The following is an 18,917-nucleotide window of genomic DNA, read 5'->3' as shown; positions in this document are numbered from 1 at the left end:
CAAGAGTTGCAAAGATTGACGGCGACATAGTAAAGTAAAGTGAGCGCGATGCTGCTATAGGCAGTAGACACCTTGTACATGTTTTCAAATTCATTTTACATTACTTTCCATTTTTGAGGTACTGAAGCATGTAGCTAAAGTCTTTCTTGCCATGACCACCGGCAACCATCATATTATAAAGCTGATGAACCTGACAAGTCAAAGGAATGGACACTTCAGCCTGCTTGGCGCAGTCTATGGCTAGTCCTAAATCCTTCCGATGTAGCCCGACCACAAAACCGCCTTCGTAATTATGTGATGACGGCACATTCTCCATTAAGCCAGGGTATGGATGGTTGCTATAATCATCAGTACTTTTGTCAAAACATTTAGTCTCGCCCCACGTTTTATATAGTCACGTACACAAGAGAAGACCAGCATGAAGACGTAGATGTATCCATGATATTTTTGAGAATCTTGGGATCAATGCCTAAAGTCGTGCCAAGATTCATCGCCTCGGCCACGGACGCCATCTGAATGGCCAATGCCAGATTGTTGCATAATTTTGCAATTTGGCCAGTAGCTAGTCTTTCTGTCAGCACATCATTTTAACAGATATCAATTTGTATACACTACTTACAGCTTCCACCGCAGTATACTAAATTCTTGCCCATTGCTTTAAGTAGTGGCTTCACGCGTTCGAACTCCTCTGGCTCACCACCGACCATGAATGTTAATGTGCCATTCTGAGCACCCGCTACGCCGCCAGACACTGGGGCATCCACGAATGTAGCTCCACGGTCGTGTAGCTCTTTGCTCAGCTGCTTGGTAAAAATCGGGTCAATGGTACTCGAGTCTAGTAGCAAGTGCTCGCTACGTAGCACCTCGTGCATACCGTCCTTGCCTAAATAGACCTTCTCGACCGTGGCAGTGGACGGCAGCATTGTAATGATAGTGTCGCATTGTTCAGCGACCTCTCGGGCAGTGACAGCGGCAATTGCACCCTGATCCACGTGCTTCTGTACATTGGCCGCTACAGGATCGCATACCACGAGGTTGTAGCCATGTTTGCGGAGGTTGTCGGCCATGCGCCCACCCATTTGTCCTAGTCCAATAATGCCGACCGGATTCACAGACGATAGGGTCGACAATGTGCGGGTGAAGCATGACTTTTGAGATAAACGAATCATTGCCGTGCTTAATATGGCAAGAGTGATGTTCTTGAAAAGGTCAAAGGTTACTTGTGGGTACTGGAGGGGGTACTCGTCAGAATGTCAAGTGGCAATCTGACAGCGAAGTTGACGGAGCTTCTCGCAACTTCAAGTTGCGGGACGACGTGGCGAATACATTAAGTACGACGACAAGTCCTTCATCAAAATAAAGCTGCATCAATCTACTTTTTACCAACGCTGTGGCTTGTCAAGACAGCGATGACATCTTAATGCAATACAGAGAAATGTCTATTCAACAAGCAAAGCAGGATTATTTTTTTACGATATATCTTTTTGATCGAGTCCCTCCAGAATCATGTAGGGCAGGGTTGGCAGTAGCAGATCTGCTTAGTTGATAACGTCTACAAGGAAATCAAAGATATCCGTGTTCCTAATGGCCGTCTGGATATCTTCTTTCTGAAGCGTCCGCCGCTTGTTCTTTTCCGAGTAGCCCCACGAGCGCAGCGTTAGCTCGAGAATAAACATTTCGCAAGCCTTCGCAAAGAGCACGGGCGCCTCCGCACTGATCATACGGACATCTTCGTCCGACTTCATAATACGCTTGATGCGGGCGAGTGGCAAGTCGTTATGGTTCTTAAAATCTGCCACACACATGCATGGAGGTCAGTTTATTCATGCCCCTTATACCAATAATTCGTTCTTCGTGAAAAATCGAAAAAGACCTTGTTCGCTACCAACTTCGAGCTGCTCCATCTCCAATAGCTGCTTGGCCCAGAAAGCCTTGAGCTGTTGCTCCATCTGCAGCTGGTGTTGCGCCTGCTCGGCCTCTGTAAGTTCCACCACCTGGCCTTCCATTATTTCGTTAATGAAAGTTACAGGATCTAGATGATATTATTAGCTGCAGCAGGACGGGATCGAGTCGCGTATAGGTTGATGTGACGGGAAGGCGCGCTCAGTCAGTCGACTCTTCCTAAAAATGCGTGCACATTTTCCATGTCGGACATGTGTGGACACACCATTGTATGTAAGCCACATCGCAACCTCATTTCTCTAATTACAAAATAAGTAGACTAATTCGCTTGCAACTGCGTCTTGTTTTTGTCCATCGTCGTTCTAGTCCCTATGGTGGTGCAAGCTTCGTGAAACATCCGCGCGACATTATTTTCCCGTAATTAAAACAGAAAAGATTAAATTTACTTATGGGTTTTGTCGCAGCAGAATGGCTACTCCTCTTTCATACAAAGTCATAACAGAATCCTTTCAAGACATTCTTTACAACTTTCGCGACAGGACGAACATTGTCCAACACAACTAGTTTTAATCTCTTTCAACGTCCGGGTCAACAATTTGACGCAGAGAATCCGGCACGTAGTCAAAGAGTGGCTGGTCCACCACACTATACGTTTCAATGAGACTAGTGCCATCGTCATGGGCAGCAGCCTCTAACGCGTCACACGCTTCGAGGAATGTCATCGCATCCAGCTCGTCAAATCGAAGCTTCGTCGCCTCGGCAAACTTTTGGATCCGAAAGTTTCGCGCAAGCTTATTGACCGTAATATTGTCCGGAGACTGCACCAATTCGGTGTCCACAATATTAATGCCAATCTCCGAGTCGCTGGTCATGCTGCGACGGTTCCAATTGGCCGAGCCCAACGACACATACACGTCGTCGACAATCACGAGTTTACTATGGATATACAGCTGTTTCGACTCTTTCGTCGAATACAATTTAAACTTATCCGGGTACGCTTTTTGGATCGGAAAGACCATGTCATAAAGGTACTTGGCGTACCCCGTGTACCCCGCCTCGACCGTACGTTGCACAATTACAATAAGCCGCTCAATACTGGGCATCATGTCCATTATAGCCTCCAGGAGCTCTGGCACGAGGATAAAGTATTGATCCTGGATAAAAATATAATTCTGGGCATTGCGAATGGCTTTAATACGAGCGTGAAAAATCGATTGCTCTCCCTGAGGAGCAAATGTATAGTGGTCGTAATCGGGACTGAACGTACGGCATAGTTGCACAGCGTGGGTCCCGTCGGTAGGAATGTTCAGCGAGACATCGGCATGATGAATCGGGGGAAGTGAAGAGAACTCGGGGTTTTCAAAGTCCAAGAGGTCATCCATGAGGTCTTCGGATGGCTTCTTGTCCATGTTCCACCGATCAAAGAAGTTTTGAGCCACGTCCTTGGCCGCAGGGCCTTCCAAACGGGCGTGGGCATCGACCCAGCCATTCCAAAGAGCTTTAATCCCCGTGCGTTCCCGCACCTCGGCCTGATCGTGTTCAATCGTGTCCCAGCGATCATTGGTCAGGTCGACACCGCCAACGTACGCCACGAGATCACGGCCTTTGCGTATAATCACGGATTTTTGATGATGCGACGACGTGGCATGGGGCAGACGGTCATCGTATACAAAGCGAGCGGGGCCACTTCGTTCTGGAGGCGGTAGCGCGTTAACGAGGTCGCGCACTTCGTGGTTTTGATCACGTTCCGTGATGTTTGACCACACGAGCATACGCCAGTCCGCGCCACGCATAACAGCGCTCTTGGCCAAGTCGCAGAGCTTCGTGTCAGGCTCGTGCGGCTTGAAAGGCACGTTACAAGTACCCCACCCTGTAAGGTACACGACGTCGCCGCGACGGACTTCCATCATGTTGTCGGCCACGTCGTTGAAATACGGGGCAGAGGCCACGTAGAGCTTCACGCGGTTTCCTCTAGTGTAGAGATGAATGCCCTCACGCTTGTAGCCATCGCGAGAGGTGCTCATCTCTTCCTCAGTGAGAAACCACCGCGAAGGCTCAAGGAAGGGCTGATCGAAGGGAGCTGTCGCGGCCTTTTCGGGTCTTTCCTCCTTTTGAAAGGGGTCCATAATGAAGTGGAAAGCACGGCTGAGTCCGCTCATGGGAACGATGTGCTTATGCAGGGGGGAGTCTTGGTCTTGAGAGGGCAGAAGCTAGAATGGTGGATCTTCGAGCGCATGATATAATACAGTAGCTGTTTACGGTCGTATACTGGAGTGGTGTATAATAATTGCGATCGGTGGAGCCAGATGTCCGAAAAGAATTTCCATATGAAAATCACGATGGTTACTTGTAGAAAAATTGGTGTCGACAATGATAATCGACAAAAGCTTCAAGCATGTTACTTCACAATCTATAAAAAAGGAGGCAGAGACGGCCACCTTGCTCAAGTTGAGCGGCTATCGTGTCGGTGTTGTTAACTTGACTGATGTATGGCAATTCACTTATTTGGCAATACAAATATTTCTTAAAATTAAGACCCGACTGTAATCCGACATGACACTATAACTGCTTATACGTAAACATTGCTCCCAAATGATGTTATATTGTAGCAATATGATAACAACTCGCATTATTTCATAGTCAGCTCTGCATCGGCAGGCGCAAGAATTGTTCCTATAATTATACAGGCTACTCATCTGATCGGTTGTCGAATGTCGCGAGCCGCCAATTCTTAAGTAAAACACTGCGCGAGTCAATATTTCAGATCATTTTTCTTATCTACTTTTTCTGTAATTTTATGAAATGTGTATACATGTACGTATTGTCTTAAATATTAAACCACATAAAATATACAATTGCTAAGATAACCAAAAGCACCGACATCGCCATTTCCCACGTACAAGCAGAAATACCTTCCAATATGTTTCTTGTCAGCCCAGATTGCGCGATTGGTGCGAGCGAGTGGTTAACAGGTGCATTCGACAACACGTCTACATCCTCTACCTCCTGTGGTTTTCCCTTAGACATGCATTTCTGCTCCTCTCCACCGCTTCCAGCTAAGACTGGCTCGTCATTGCAGCTGTCGAGCGTTCTTGTTCTTAATCCGTCACTTGTAAAGTAGTCCGGAATTATCTGCTCCGTTAGCGAGCTGCCATCCTCTGTCAGCATAAGTGTCGAATGAAACGTTTGATCGTGCGTGTCCGATTCATTTTCAAGCGAATAGTCCATTTAAGGTCTTAAATTTAGAACGAGATTCAAATTGTCGAGAGCTATCTGCGAGAACCCTTAAATTAGGTGACATTTTAGCCATTACAAAGTATGTACGAAACTATAGCGCATGTATGAAGAATCCACGCGCAGCAGCTCACCGCACACTTCGCTTCGTCTGTGGATCTACGACCGCTGAGAAAGAGTCTCAACAAAAGTCTGTAGCGGGAATAGCTCCGAAGCTGAAGCGGCAGCGCGTGAACAAGCCATTAATAGTCGAAGTGCGTCTTGTCGAGCTCATTGGTGACATAAGTGAGGCTAGTGACAACAATGACAAATATTACGGTCTCTTTCTATGGACATCGGCGTTGCTGCTTTCTAGATTTGTGGCATACAATTCAAAGTGGCTATGTCGTGACAACGTTGTACTGGAGCTTGGTTGTGGTACAGGCCTTCCTTCACTTCTCGCTGGATTATGTGGAGCATTAAAAGTTTACATGACCGATCGTGCAAGCGCGGGCGATGTCCCGCGCAATGTAGCCGCCAATATCGCGCTAAACGGACTTGAAGCTTGTGCGACATACCTCCCTTTGGTGTGGGGAGACATGCACCTTTCCGAGGATATGATGACTGTTTTCCAAGGTGTCCACGTCGTTCTTGCTGCTGATTGTTTCTACGAATCAAAAGGTTTGTAGTCTCAACGCTCTTTAGATTTAACGCAAACTTGGATTTATCGAATACTTTTCTTTAGCTTTTGAAAAAGTGCTCGCGACCGTCGCTCTAATTTTTCGCTGCAGCTCCGCCACGAATTGTAAATTCTATTTCGCTTATCAATTGCGCAGTATAGATCAATCGATTGCTCCAATTTTAAGCCGCTGGGGATTGACTGCACAGTCGATTGATAAGCGCACGTATATAAACGACGAGATTGAAATGGAAGCCAACGTGACACGAGACTTTGACAGTATCTACCTTTACGAAGTACAACGTAAAACCTAACGAATAAAACAATGCAAGTTGGTGGCTCAGATTCGCCTTTTCATTATTTCTGTCCCAGCTCCTATGATATTTCTTGAATAAATGTATCTCCTACGATCTAGAGAGCGTATGCATAGGGCTCTCGCAATAGCCTCTTCAGCCTTTTCGCAAAAAGAAATAGAAACGTATTATTCCCCATAATAATCGGCAAACTCGTGTCTACAGAATTTACCGAGAAGCTTTCACTCGCGCGTATACAGAATAGTCTACGACTCATGAAGCTATCTGGGGTTTCCCTAAGGAGCTCGAGAACACACTTCTATCGTCACTGCCACACGCGAAGAAGGTTTTTTAAATGGTCCGTACGTTTCAGCATCGTATTGGTCAAAATAAAGGCTCAATTCAGCTAATCAGTTAATTATTAAGTGTGTGTGGCTGTCACGACATTTAAAACTTCCCGAGAGCTCATGCTATTTTCCCGAGTAGCCCGTGTAACCTCGCGTATCGCTCTGCGTCGCACGCCGTCCACGGCACTGCGTACACTGGAGACCCGACAGAAGTCTTCGCTTGCCAGCTTGCTTGAGGTACGCGATTGAATTAAAGCGATGGACGTACGATATGCTTACAATTGCTCAACTTCCAGCGGGAGATTCGCGAAGAGAAGGGCAACTCGTTTGAAGAAGAGGAGCTTGAGCAGCTTCGCTTGAGATTTGAAAAGGTCTTTAAGCTTAAGGAATCCCCTGAATGCATGAATGTCGTATTACAAGGCACTGTAGGGTCCGACTCAATCAAGATCCACTTTAACGCCCAAGACACGGTGGAACTCGACGAGGACGAGGACTACAGCGATGATGAAGAAGAGTCGAATGAACAAGATGAAGAAGTGGACGATGAAGCCGAAAGCGACGACGAAGAGGATGAACTTCCTGGTATCCGTTTTACTGCAGACATTCTGCGTAATAACAAGGGTTTGCAATTCGATTGCGTCGCAACAAGCAATCTCACGATCGAACGCTTACGTTTTTTTCACGATTTTGAAAAGAATGACAAAAACGAATCGCAATACTATGGTCCGGATTTCATTGATCTAGAACTCGATGTTCAAGACAAGTTCTACAGCTACTTGGCCGATCGTCATATCGACGACGACTTGGCGCAATTTATCACGCAGTATGCCGATTTGAAAGAACAGCGCGAGTACTTGGCATTTCTCGAAAACGCGGAATCGTTTGTAAAGAATTGATTAATAAAACCACTACCGAGGGCTGTATCTCATCATTTGTTTTTATACTTGGCTTGCTTTCGAGTCATTCCTTCCACTCCATCCCAGCTCTCGCGTCGTCTTAAGCTTGAATTCGAGCCATGACGCGTTGCATAAGATCCGAGACTTTAGGATTCGACATGTGACGCATGGCTGCTGACGGACCTTCGGTATCCACATCCCGAAAAAAGTCCGCTAAGTCCACGTCGGAACGCGCAGCAAGGACCTCCGGGCTATTCATAACGCGACTCAAATCGGGCGTCCCGTTTCCTCCATTCGCCTCAGTGCTTGGAGTCCCCCCACCTCCACCCAATCCTCCCATGAAATTATTCAGCATGTCGGGATTTTGCATCATATTCTGCGCCATTTGCATCATTTGCGGGTTTTGCATCATACTCTGCGCCATTTGCATCATTTGCGGATTATTCATAAGACCTGCAAGGCCCCCGTCGCCTCCACCAAGCATACTCGCAAGGTTTGATAAATCGGGCATCCCACCCGTCGCATGATTACTCGAAACCGAAGGTGTGGAAGTTGTTTGCAACTGTTGACGCTTGTTCTCTGCCTCGGCAAGTCCGGATCGACAAGCATCATTCGTACTATCGATTTCAAGGCCACGTCGATACGTGTCAATAGCTCCGTCAAAGTCTTGAAGCTGCAGCTGTGCACTACCTAAACGAGTGTACGCTTTCATGTAGGACGGCTTGAGTGCAATCGATTGTTCACAGTGATCAATCACTTCAGTATATTTGCCCATATACATGTGTGCAGCTGCCAAGTTGGAGTGATAAATGTGTGAAAATGGACCATTCGGTGACAATTGCAGAGCCTCACGGTACAAGGTAGCAGCACCATCGTAGTCCTGGCTACTTAATGCAGCATTGCCTTGGGCCTTGACCTCTTCTGCCTTGACCTCCTTTTCTTCTTTTGACAATTCCGGCGTCACATCGCCAAATTTCTCTTTAAATTTACTCAACGCCTTGTTCGTGCGTGTGGTATATTCACTTGACCCTGGCAAAGCGTCCTTGAAAAAACCCTTGCTTTCCAGCTTCGCGACCCACTTTTGCCACAACTCGGGGTCTGTCACCATAGAAATAAATTTTAAACATGCATTCTTGGTTCAGTTGCCAAAATAAAGTACGTACGTTTTTTTACGACGGGATCTTCAGCTGCGATTGATGGAACCTCAGACGGCGTACCCGTGTCTAAATTCAGCGCCTTGAGTCCCGCCGCAACGATGTCATCAAACGACGTATCACTATTAATGGCCAATTGCCGCTTTAGCTCGGGATCATGCATGCTCAAGCCAAAAGCTTCGCTGTAAGTATCGTTAGCATCATGGGAACAATCAGACACGATGTCATGTGTTGCAACGTAGAAAAATGCAATTATCAAGCATAGTCCTTACGCAAGGCGAGGGAGGGCCTCATCAACTTGTTGTGTGTTCACACCGTCGCGATTCTTGAGCTTATCCACAAATGCAAGCGCGTTATAGAGCGTCGCTTTCCACGTGCTGTCCATCATGTCGAGGGCGAATTTGTATTCTTTACCACAGCAACAGGTCTTTTGGTGGCGAGGATTGGACAAAATCAATTTATATCCAAAGATTTAGCTACAATGAGCCAAATTATCGAGTCTGTGTAACCTAACAGATATGGCGTATACGTATGCAAACCCCAGCCATCAAGACGCGTACGCGATTATTATGTCAGCAATGTTTGATGTAAACGTTAAACAGTCAATTTATTGCACCCTGATACTGAAAGAATGAAAAACATATTGGTCACGTTTCTCACTTAGAATACATATCAAGCAATTCTCTAGCTAGAAAATGGTAATGTGGAAAAATGGTTGACTGGATGGTCAGTGTAACTATGACAAAGTGGAACGATCATAGAAGGAGGCGAGACCAAAACGGTTCCTACTCCTTTCACTATTAATAAATTAAGTTCTTCATTCCATCCCATTAGAACAAATTCGACGAATACGGCAAAGTTGGACGAGGCTAAATTTTACAATGACCCCTTCATTGCGATGTCCGTCTTTTTGACTGGCTGACAAAGGACTAGCTGAATTATGTGAAATACATGACGAAGTCGCTTCAGAATTTGGCCAATCACGTCAAGCTACAACCTCCGACACTTCCAGGATATCCAGATCGGCATACCATGCTTGATGTTGACGTGCTTGTGAGTCTCGCTACACGCATCAAATCAAGCATCAAGGTACTAAATGTCAATACAATTATGTTATCAAATCGCGTCTCCCATCTTTTAAACACCGACGTTTAGTCAAGGTCACTCACTATAAAGTCGCTTTGTATCCTCATTGCTTATATTACTACAAGATAAACCAGAAAAACTATGATTTACATAAGTAGCCTTACCCATCCCAAAGTCTATCTACTTAAACCTTTCGTAAAAGTTTTCGAAATCGAAAATTCACGTTCGAAAGACATTATTCTACTGCTTCAAGTACAAAGCGTAAAAAGCTTTCGACAGCAACCAAGTCGGGTCTATATCGAATGCACGTCAATCCGTAGCATGCCAAGGCTGATCAGAGCACCGACGAGGGAAAAAGCGCCTCCTACAAACACTGGTAATGCGTACCCAAACGACGTCTCGACAAGTGCGGCACCAAGAACAAAATTGACCAATTGACCCACGCAATTGGCCGAGTTCACTGCACCAACGTACATACCAACTGGTGTCGACGTGCCAAAGACGTGCACAATCATCGGGACAATAAGTGCAAAGATCGTGGCCTGTGTAATGGCAGTGAGTGTCACGATCGTCACGTTAATCGCGACATTGTGCGAAAACGCCATGGCCATGAGTAGAATTTGTGGAATACAGGCCACTGTGATGATCCATCGAGCGCCTTGACGAGAGACAAGAAATGGCAGAACCCACGAGTAGACGTAGCCGAGAATATTAAACAACAGATCGGCTAATCCTCCCGCAATCTGAACGCCGTCGTTATAAAGCTCTTGGTCGTTTGTACAATGCGATAAACCACAGACGTCTGCTTCCGTGGAATTGCCATGAAACACTTCAATGCCAAAGAACTGCCCTTTGCTGCCATTGTATGCCGTGAAGCCAAATTGAATGCAAAAGAATATAAGACAAAAGACACTCAGTGTGCGAGGAAGAGTCTTGATCCCCAGTAAAGTCGATGAAAACGCGTCACGAATTCGAGACATTGTGCCTTGAGTTTCATCGGATGTCATTTCAATGTCCTTGGAGAGGACCGAAACTTCTTCGGTAGCAAAGACACACACGGCGCTTACAGCAATCAACATAGTCACCGAGAGCATGCCAAGGAACCACCGTAGCGTCATATGCGCAGCACCAAAGAAGTAAATGTACCCAGCGACCCAAATGGAGCCTAACGTGGAACTCGCTTGACCAATACTAGCTCCAAGAGTCTGTCGATCGCCTGCAAAGTCACTTATCATGAGAAATGCAGGGGTTTGAACTACATTGACTGTCACATCCATGCACGTGTAAAAAACAATCGTGAGCCAAGCTGTGTAGGGTCGATGCTCGCCAAAGTCCCCGAAAAACTCTCCCAATTCACGTGTGTACCCCATGAGTGTCCAACACGCTGCACTCGTGATCGCACCAAAGACTAAATAAGGACGTCGACGGCCCCATGGACTCTGACTTCGATCACTGAGGACACCAATAATTGGCGCCACGACGATCCCTGAAAGGGGGCCAATAACTTGGGTGAGCTGGACGGCAAACGGTGGTAACATCGTTCCAAGATACGGCCCTAATGCTGCCCATTGAGCCGACCACGCCATATTCGTCGCCATTCGTGGAAGGGATAATAAAACCAGCATTGGTACAGAACATCCAACCATATGGTTGTGTTCACCACCATCGTTTAAATCAAGATGCGAAAACGTCGAAAGACGAGGAGGATGGTCAATTAACCCCAAAGCAAACGATTCCCGATGAGGTGGCGTGTCCGTACGCGTGTATGTGGGTGTACTCACTTCAATATGAATCGTCATGACTAAAAAACGACTCGGGTCACAAGGAGCTTGTTTCAAAAGCTTGCAATTTCTCAACTACCAAATTTCACCGTGCTGCTCGTTCATGAAAAGCACGAAACCCAAGAGGTTTAATCTTCCTCGTAGGACTTGAATTCCTGATTCGGAAAGACGTGCGTCGTACGATCTTGTGGGGGTTTAAGAAAATGCCGAATCAGATGAAAACAGTCGGATTGAAATCATTGTGTTTCATTTGCTGGTTTTGAAAACTCTCGTCTGCTGTAACTAGCACGATGAAATATGTTTTTAATTATGTGGTTCCATTTAATTCATGAATTCGTTCACGAGCTTCTTGCAACGTTTGTCGCATTCGTTCTTTCGTCCGTTCTTTTAAATTTCGAAAAAATGCAATATCGTCTTGTAATTCGACGAGAAGATCGTGGGTCATACCATGCATCTGTGTATCTCGGTACGTTTTCCGAAGATCTTGTAAAATACCCAATACTTCCTTAAGATGATGGGTATCTCGATCACGTTGTGCAGCAATTTTATGCCACTCTTCGAGCTTCATTTTCGTCTTGCCCAATCGAATGGACTCCATCAATTGATCCGTCACGACCGTTCTACAATTGCCACATAATTGTCCATCGGCAGAAACCTCGTTCTGAGTATATGAATTGGCAATGCCACTTAGAATCTCTAAATCCGTCGTGGGATTATTGGCCGTCGAAAGTGTGGATTTTCCTAAAGTTGACGGGGGGTACTGCATCGAGAGTAAATTTGACGGGACCCCTTCGTAAAAGCCTTGTAATTCTCCTGTAGAGGGAGTTGTCTCGGGTTGTGTTGGCATAATTACGATATTTCGTTTATTTGTCAAATTGCTAATTATCTGAGTTTCCGAAGGGTCCCCGATAGTCTCGTCCCCAGTCTCTTGATCCGTTCGTTTCGAGACTTGATGCAATGTAGTACCAAAAGAAGGAACTCCCGTCGTATTTGTGGTTCCATTCGCATCGAATTTTCGCAATAAATCAACATATCCCCCTTTATTGTCATTCGCATTCGGCCCTTTCTTAATGGGACGAATCCCACGTCGGTAGCACTCGGCACGTAGGTCGTGAGCGCGATGTCGTTCGTAAGGTTCATGGAGTCGGCGCACGGATTGCTTTATTACGTTTGCCTCATTCGACAAGAGCGAGTCGATGTCGCCGCCACCACTATGCACGTCGCCAAGCAAGGAGGTTTTAATCGAATCCATGTGTTTAAATTAAGTATACACTTTTTGAAAAACCAACGAAAATAAACAGTTTTTTTTGAAAGAATGATTGTCATTCCTTGAAGTTGCACCAGCATTCTTTCTTACTACGCCGCTCCTTAATTGCATGATTCATGGAGTGAAGACATCCTTGTGACGTGTTTTTCTGTTGCTTAAGGCAAGAAATCTTCTGTATATCGTAGTATTGCGTCGCATACAGGTTCAACGAGAGCAAAAAAGACGAGCATTGAATGTTAGATTGGCAAAGACCACGGCTTTTTTGTAAATAATGTTGTCAAGATGTATCGAGTGCTTTGTCGAAGGAAGCTAGCAGCAATTTCATAGACTACACAGCTGGAGGTAGCGCAGTTTAAGATGCCAACCGTATTAGTTAAGAAGAGCTTGGCAATTTGGAATAGCGAATAGATGAGACCGATATCAAGACATTGCTTATTCAGCTCGCTCCAACTGCAATTGTACACTTGTTTTTTTTTTCATTTCAATCAAATCGAACTCGACCTGTTTTCCTAACATTCGATGCCGTGTCTTACTCGTCGTCGGCTTCAATTTCCTCATGATGCATCGAACCACTACCGTCCTGCTTACTTTTCGTATCGTCGTCTTCTTGGAACGTAAAGAGCTGCTTGAACAAGTACGAGCTCGTGCGACACTTGTCCATGAGTGTTTGCATTAAAACACGTGGCTGCACCAACTCCTTTGTCCTTGTGTCGACTTGGTTTCCTGCATCATTGCCAAGCGCCGTACAATTCCTTTTACATGTTCCCGAATCTCTTCATGCGCTAAGAGCACACTTCGACGTTCAAGCGCTGCAATCATATCTTCGCCACTCGCGGCTTTCTCAATCGCTCCTGGAGCGATCTCAATCGCCGTGTATTCCAGCAACCCCATCAAAAGGTCGGTGATATCCTCCCACACGGACTGAAACGCTACACACGTCTGTAAGTTCGTCACTTCTTCGCAAATCACCAGTGACAGGACTTGAACGACAACGACGTGCGGATAAAGTGCCAAAGGATCGTTCACCGTCGATGGTCGACGTCGACGGCTACGTGGTGCCTTGTTTCCGTCGCTTTGTCTAGTACCACGAATCACGTTATTCTTCCAAGGAAGGTGTCGTTGAAAGTCGAGAAACAACGACTTCTCGCTTGCTTTTTCGTCACGAAAATTTTGATTAAATTCTTCGAAATGAATGTCATGAAGCAAATCGAAACCAAGTGGAAGGATGCCGTATTGAAGAACCTCGAGCCATGCGATGGAATCAAATGATTGAGTGGTGCCGGCATGGGCACGGAGCATGTGTTGAAACCCGTCAATTGCTACGCTCTTGAGCTCCGTCGCAACTATTGAATCCATTGAAGGTCCTAGTAATCGTCTTGAAACAAGAGCCATGCCACCTAAGAACCGAAGCCGTTCATTTCGAAACTCCATTGTATCCCGACCAAGCGAATCAAACATCAAGACAAGCAGTTCCAATGGCCGCGATACAGTCCAAGCATCGTGTGGTTCACGAGATTTCATGGCAAATCGCATCATAATTGTAAAACAGTCACGAAGATACATGGCATGACCGTCTGTCGTCCAAATTTGTGTCGTCACAAAGCGCTCAAGAAGTCGAAAACCATGAGATGCGGCATACGATCGATTCACCGAGGATTGAATCAAGTGGCAAAGAAGCAACCACTCCTTGTGTGTGTACTGCACCCATGTCGGCGCTTTCGATGCCACGTAACGATTTAATCCACATAAGATTGGCGTCAAGAATGGACTCAGGACGTCGTCATTGTCACTTTTTTCCATCAATGTGGTTAAAAACGTGATCAACAAGTAACCATTGGCATCACTTGGAGCCCGCAAGACCCAAGCAAACAACCCATGGATGGATTTATACATGAGAAAACATGCCTTGTCATACGTCAAGTTGCTTGGACTAGGAGTTGTGGCAAGAAGCACTGGCCGCACATACGTCACGAGCTGACAATAATGCGCGTTTAAAAGAGCACGAATCCCATAGTCTTTGTTTTCACAAGTAGTATACAGCGATGGACTCGTTGCAACGACTTGACTCAACAAGTGAGCCAAGAAAACACTTCCTCCTTGACTAAGTAAAAGCTTGGATCGTTTTCGATCGCTCCGTACCGCTTGATCATCCAAACCTCGCAAAACCGACAATATTTCATCCTGAAGTGCTTGAATTACTTCACGTAATGCACGAGGTGGCAAATTGGCCACGTCTTGTAGCAAAAATTCGATACGATACGGCTGTAACATTTCACGAATCCACTTGCCTTCTTTCGTGGTAGTCGAATCGTCTGTCGAAAGACATTGTTGTTCAATCAAAAGATCGTCAGCATTCCACTCAAAATCCACGGATGTTTGCGGGTGCTCCAATTCACGCGAAAGACACTTGGTTGGCGACATGGTGCCACTTCCAGGGCCTCCAAGATTTGAATCAAGTGCGGAAAGGAGCCACGTTATACCTCGATAGAAACTACTCGTTTCGTCCGCATTATCGTCTTGTTCTTGCGTACTCTGGGCGACTTGCAAGGCTATTTTAGTCTTCATTTGATCGACCAAGTCAATGAATTCCAGACATTCGTCCCGTGTCATGAGATTCAGTGCTCTGTCCTCGCTAGGATACAGAATTTGCGATGGTAGTACACGAAACTCTCGCAAGGCATTGATTAGATGGAAAAAATACTTCCACGCACGACTTTGGAGAGACGAACAATATACATTCACGAGCTTCAACACGGCTGCCGTCGCGATAGGAGCGCTTGTATTCTCGCAATACACAGCCATTCCATTGTGACGACCATGGTACCCAAGAGGATAAATATCTGACGAAACGAGTCCCGTGTACTTACAAAGTCGAATAAACAACGCGTTACACGGTTCCAACAACGACAAATGCGATGCCACGGCAGTACAGAGGACCAATCCATTGCATGCGAGACGCAACGCGCTTTTCTGAGGCACATAATGCATTACATAGCTACTCCCGACCACGAAATCCGCGCCTCGTGCTGCATCTTTTGCTAGTGAATCCACAACAAATTGTTGAAAAACACTACTAAACGCACGTACAAGACTTTGCTGAATTAATTCAAAAATGTGCCGATTGTATTGATTCCCTCTCAGCGCATTACAAGCAGCCTTCATGCCATTCTCTTGCTCCTTCGATGCTTTACGAACCAGACAAGGAGCTCCAGTCGACGCGCTTTCAGTATTACGTTTAATCTCCTTATTTATTCCCTCGGATGACGCATTGAATGTATGAGCAAACGTCGAATCTACTGCGGACGAGTCGTGTACAATAAAACAAGAATTTCGAGGATTCTTTTCAGCTTGATACAACAAATCTTTCCACCGATCCCTCGTGACTTGACCGTGTTTTCCACCATCTTCTAACGTCTTGATTTCATGCGTTGAGATCGTCGTATACAATTCCGTTAAAAACTCATCGGGTAAATCCAATCCCTTGGATACTTCATTGCCATAGTTTTTGTTATTCTTTATAAAATCTTCCAATTTCATCTTCTTCTCAAGTCGAATGTTGGGGTTATGCAAGTCCGTATTGAGCATAATGAGACTAAAGGACAGCAAATACGCAACGTCGACAGACGCCATGAGAAAGCGTTCGCGACATTGTTCGTAGACTTGAAGCGAAAATGTATTCAGAATACGATCAATCTGTTGAGCTTCTCCTGGAAGCCGAAAGCTCGCAAGAAACATTCGCAAGGCCGTGATAATACTCTCGTCTTTAAAATTAAATGATCGTACAAAGATTGTCAGCACGTCTCGATGAAAGTCCATGGTCTCGGCTTCATGAATCGCAGTCTTTTCAAAACCCTTGACTTCTTTTCCCACGGCTCCCAAGTACGCACCGACGGCAGTTTTATTTAATCCTTCTGGAAGCGATCGTAGAAACGTAGCGAGTGAGAAACTATCCAATGGCGTCGGAAGAAACGTATTGTCCTGCAAATGTTGTATCCCAGCCACGGGTTTACGATTAAATTCTTGAATTCCTTGTTGAAACCACTTTTTTCGCTGCCGTTTTTGTAGCAATTCGTCCGCTAATGCAAAGTTTTGACACTCGAATGAATGGTTTAACAAAACATCTTGTGTCTTCTCTTTCTTCAAGTCTTCGTCAGCAATATGGCGTTCAAATTCTGTACGTGAATGCAAAACCGCTATGGCATTGACCAATCCCCGTAACGAGATCTCGCCTATTGCTTGCGCCCATACGAAATGGTTTTCATCATGCGATTCAAAGCACGCAACATGCGACTGTTGTGTGGTTTGAGAGAGAAGCTCAACTAATGACTGCATCAAGTTGCAACGATTGCCATCACAGTCGTAATTGACGTACAAATCCGGCAACAAGGTTGTTTCAGCGAGCAAATCCGTAAAACAATGGAGAATTTCAATCGATCCATCATAAAGCTGCTGCTTGGAAGGTTGTACACCCGTAAATTCCTCACACGCGGTGTCAATTATCGTTGTAGAAGAACAATGGACGTGATTTTCGGCGACGACAATATCCTGTCCATGAGGAAAGTCGGGATTATTTACATCCATTGTTGTAATGCACCACTGAAGCGTGTGGTAAAAGATACCATGAAACAACGCTTCGATCTGCATCTTGAGCTTGGAGCGCAGTTTCGTCCATACAAGCCGAACAAGATGAAGACTGACAATCAAGATCTCGAGCTCGACACACGCACTGGACAACACATACGATTCTACATTAATCGTTGTACACTAGTGATAGTGTTTTTTTGAGTTCAAGCCGTACCCACCCAAGTCGACAATAGCGCAAGAGCGCCCTGCAGAGATCGTCTTGTAGAAATAGCATTAACGATGGCACACGGATTAAAAGTGCCGCGTCACATGCCATGAACATTCGCTCCAGTAATGTCAATGAAAGCACTACATCGTGCCACTTGTTCATGCCACTTTTCAATGAATTCCTCCGTTCTGTGTCGTGAGTTGTATGCAATTTCTGGCACAGAAATCCGAGAATCTTGACAGCACAAGGTAGTCCAAATCCAGTTTCTACGGACTTGGCAAAAGGTAATGGCTTGACAAGCATTTGTTCCGACAAAAGCGTCGAAAAAATAAAGGCCACTGTGTCATGTAAAAACCGTGATGCTGTTAACCGCAGCGTTTGCGTCCAATGGGGCTACAAGGGTTAAAAATCGAGTCACATTGTTTAGGACTACAAAACATATTAGGATCGCTCGTATCGAAGCACGTACGTCGTGGTGATGGCGACTATGAGAGTAGAGGGACTCAACGAGTTGCCACATGGAATGATCCGATAGATTTACGCCATACGGCGAGCGCACAATGGCGTAGAGTACATGAACAACTACTCCACGTACGTCTTGGTCGCTTTCAAGGTTCGTTTCTTGGAATTTACAGTGACAGACCACGTCCACAATCTCTGAGACGGCCTCCACGGCCACGTTCTGGTTTTGGATGTCTTCCCATGGCCACGAGTGAAGAATATGGAGCACTGCATTAAGTGCGGCACTAGTGATTTTACTACCAGTCTTTTCGTGACGGAGAACGTCCAGGAACGGCGTGACGACGTGCACTGGTGAGAATTCGATCATATCTGCGTCCAATGAATTGGCAATGGGTTAGAATTGAAAGATTTAAGTGGATAGATAGATTGGTTTTTCAATCGTACTGTTGCAACGTAATAGACGTTCACGGAATTGAGAAACGCCTTGGAAAAGTGTGAGGGAGCTCTCCTATTGCCACCATAATGGAGTGAATTTCGAGGATTGTTTGCTTTCTTGGGCTTAGAGGATGCAGCAGAAAACATTGATATGTACCTGATTCGATGGGTCACTATTGTTAGACGGTAGTAAGTAGCCATGACGCTGTCTTGCTAGACTCAGGACGCTCTGAATGTCGCTCAACACCATGGAACGCACAGCTGCCATGGTGTCAAGATATCGGCGTGACATGATTTGATGTGGTTTACATGACAGGGCGGTCTGAAAGCGCAGAATGACCTCCCCCAAGTTATATAAGCGAAACATACTAATATTAATATCACTAGTAGCATGCAAATATTAATATTTCATTTTTTTTATTTTTTATGTTAATATCGCCTGTGTAACTTCCGATACTAATATTGCTGCTTCATTTCCCATAGTAAATCCCTTTTTAACTTTCCAAGTTTTATATTTGAACACATCGAAAGAGGCAACGACGATAACACCCGCGGCACAGGCATCGCCGGCAACTGGTCACGAAAGGGCCACGATGAAGCCTGCTGCAGT

General features: G+C 45.6%; 11 protein-coding genes across 11 annotated transcripts; 2 read left to right on the top strand and 9 right to left on the bottom strand.

The window, feature by feature from the left end:
* Positions 1 to 19: 19 nt before the first annotated feature.
* Positions 20 to 1,169, bottom strand: CCR75_003953 (uncharacterized protein; the record flags this gene model as incomplete). The annotated part of the gene is made up of 3 exons (XM_067962044.1): positions 20 to 338; positions 403 to 571; positions 629 to 1,169. 3 exons carry the CDS (start codon positions 1,167 to 1,169, stop codon positions 101 to 103), a joined length of 948 nt encoding a protein of 315 aa, XP_067818753.1. The 3' UTR covers positions 20 to 100.
* A 369-nt stretch (positions 1,170 to 1,538) lies between these two features.
* Positions 1,539 to 1,805, bottom strand: CCR75_003952 (uncharacterized protein; the record flags this gene model as incomplete). Its single annotated transcript, XM_067962043.1, has 1 exon — positions 1,539 to 1,805. One exon carries the CDS (start codon positions 1,803 to 1,805, stop codon positions 1,539 to 1,541), a length of 267 nt encoding a protein of 88 aa, XP_067818752.1.
* Positions 1,806 to 2,468: 663 nt separating this feature from the next.
* On the bottom strand, positions 2,469 to 4,028 carry CCR75_003951 (uncharacterized protein; the record flags this gene model as incomplete). The annotated part of the gene is made up of 1 exon (XM_067962042.1): positions 2,469 to 4,028. One exon carries the CDS (start codon positions 4,026 to 4,028, stop codon positions 2,469 to 2,471), a length of 1,560 nt encoding a protein of 519 aa, XP_067818751.1.
* A 621-nt stretch (positions 4,029 to 4,649) lies between these two features.
* On the top strand, positions 4,650 to 7,330 carry CCR75_003949 (uncharacterized protein; the record flags this gene model as incomplete). The annotated part of the gene is made up of 4 exons (XM_067962040.1): positions 4,650 to 5,796; positions 5,861 to 6,097; positions 6,514 to 6,671; positions 6,731 to 7,330. Exons 1-4 carry the CDS (start codon positions 5,244 to 5,246, stop codon positions 7,328 to 7,330), a joined length of 1,548 nt encoding a protein of 515 aa, XP_067819024.1. The 5' UTR covers positions 4,650 to 5,243.
* CCR75_003950 (uncharacterized protein) lies at positions 4,681 to 5,130 on the bottom strand (the record flags this gene model as incomplete). Its single annotated transcript, XM_067962041.1, has 2 exons — positions 4,681 to 4,727; positions 4,815 to 5,130. The coding sequence occupies 2 exons, from the start codon at positions 5,128 to 5,130 to the stop codon at positions 4,681 to 4,683; spliced, it is 363 nt and encodes a 120-aa protein (XP_067818750.1).
* On the bottom strand, positions 6,523 to 8,884 carry CCR75_003948 (uncharacterized protein). Its single transcript, XM_067962039.1, has 5 exons — positions 8,757 to 8,884; positions 8,494 to 8,666; positions 7,745 to 8,428; positions 6,724 to 7,706; positions 6,523 to 6,665 (listed from the first exon to the last, which is right to left on the bottom strand). The coding sequence occupies exons 1-4, from the start codon at positions 8,870 to 8,872 to the stop codon at positions 7,675 to 7,677; spliced, it is 1,005 nt and encodes a 334-aa protein (XP_067819025.1). The 5' UTR covers positions 8,873 to 8,884; the 3' UTR covers positions 6,523 to 6,665; positions 6,724 to 7,674.
* Positions 8,885 to 9,435: 551 nt separating this feature from the next.
* Positions 9,436 to 9,639, top strand: CCR75_003947 (uncharacterized protein; the record flags this gene model as incomplete). Its single annotated transcript, XM_067962038.1, has 1 exon — positions 9,436 to 9,639. One exon carries the CDS (start codon positions 9,436 to 9,438, stop codon positions 9,637 to 9,639), a length of 204 nt encoding a protein of 67 aa, XP_067819026.1.
* Positions 9,640 to 9,863: 224 nt separating this feature from the next.
* CCR75_003946 (uncharacterized protein) lies at positions 9,864 to 11,369 on the bottom strand (the record flags this gene model as incomplete). Its single annotated transcript, XM_067962037.1, has 1 exon — positions 9,864 to 11,369. The coding sequence occupies one exon, from the start codon at positions 11,367 to 11,369 to the stop codon at positions 9,864 to 9,866; it is 1,506 nt and encodes a 501-aa protein (XP_067819027.1).
* A 289-nt stretch (positions 11,370 to 11,658) lies between these two features.
* On the bottom strand, positions 11,659 to 12,603 carry CCR75_003945 (uncharacterized protein; the record flags this gene model as incomplete). Its single annotated transcript, XM_067962036.1, has 1 exon — positions 11,659 to 12,603. One exon carries the CDS (start codon positions 12,601 to 12,603, stop codon positions 11,659 to 11,661), a length of 945 nt encoding a protein of 314 aa, XP_067819028.1.
* A 251-nt stretch (positions 12,604 to 12,854) lies between these two features.
* CCR75_003944 (uncharacterized protein) lies at positions 12,855 to 13,279 on the bottom strand (the record flags this gene model as incomplete). Its single annotated transcript, XM_067962035.1, has 2 exons — positions 12,855 to 13,068; positions 13,152 to 13,279. The coding sequence occupies 2 exons, from the start codon at positions 13,277 to 13,279 to the stop codon at positions 12,855 to 12,857; spliced, it is 342 nt and encodes a 113-aa protein (XP_067819029.1).
* Positions 13,280 to 13,290: 11 nt separating this feature from the next.
* On the bottom strand, positions 13,291 to 18,575 carry CCR75_003943 (uncharacterized protein; the record flags this gene model as incomplete). The annotated part of the gene is made up of 5 exons (XM_067962034.1): positions 13,291 to 17,344; positions 17,421 to 17,803; positions 17,880 to 18,241; positions 18,317 to 18,380; positions 18,465 to 18,575. 5 exons carry the CDS (start codon positions 18,573 to 18,575, stop codon positions 13,291 to 13,293), a joined length of 4,974 nt encoding a protein of 1,657 aa, XP_067819030.1.
* Positions 18,576 to 18,917: the final 342 nt, after the last annotated feature.

The sequence above is a fragment of the Bremia lactucae genome, linkage group LG10 (assembly GCF_004359215.1).
Source record: "Bremia lactucae strain SF5 linkage group LG10, whole genome shotgun sequence".
Classification (NCBI taxonomy): Eukaryota; Oomycota; class Peronosporomycetes; order Peronosporales; family Peronosporaceae; genus Bremia; species Bremia lactucae.
Note: the sequence above shows the minus strand (reverse complement) of the source record. Positions and strands in the feature narration are given on the sequence as shown.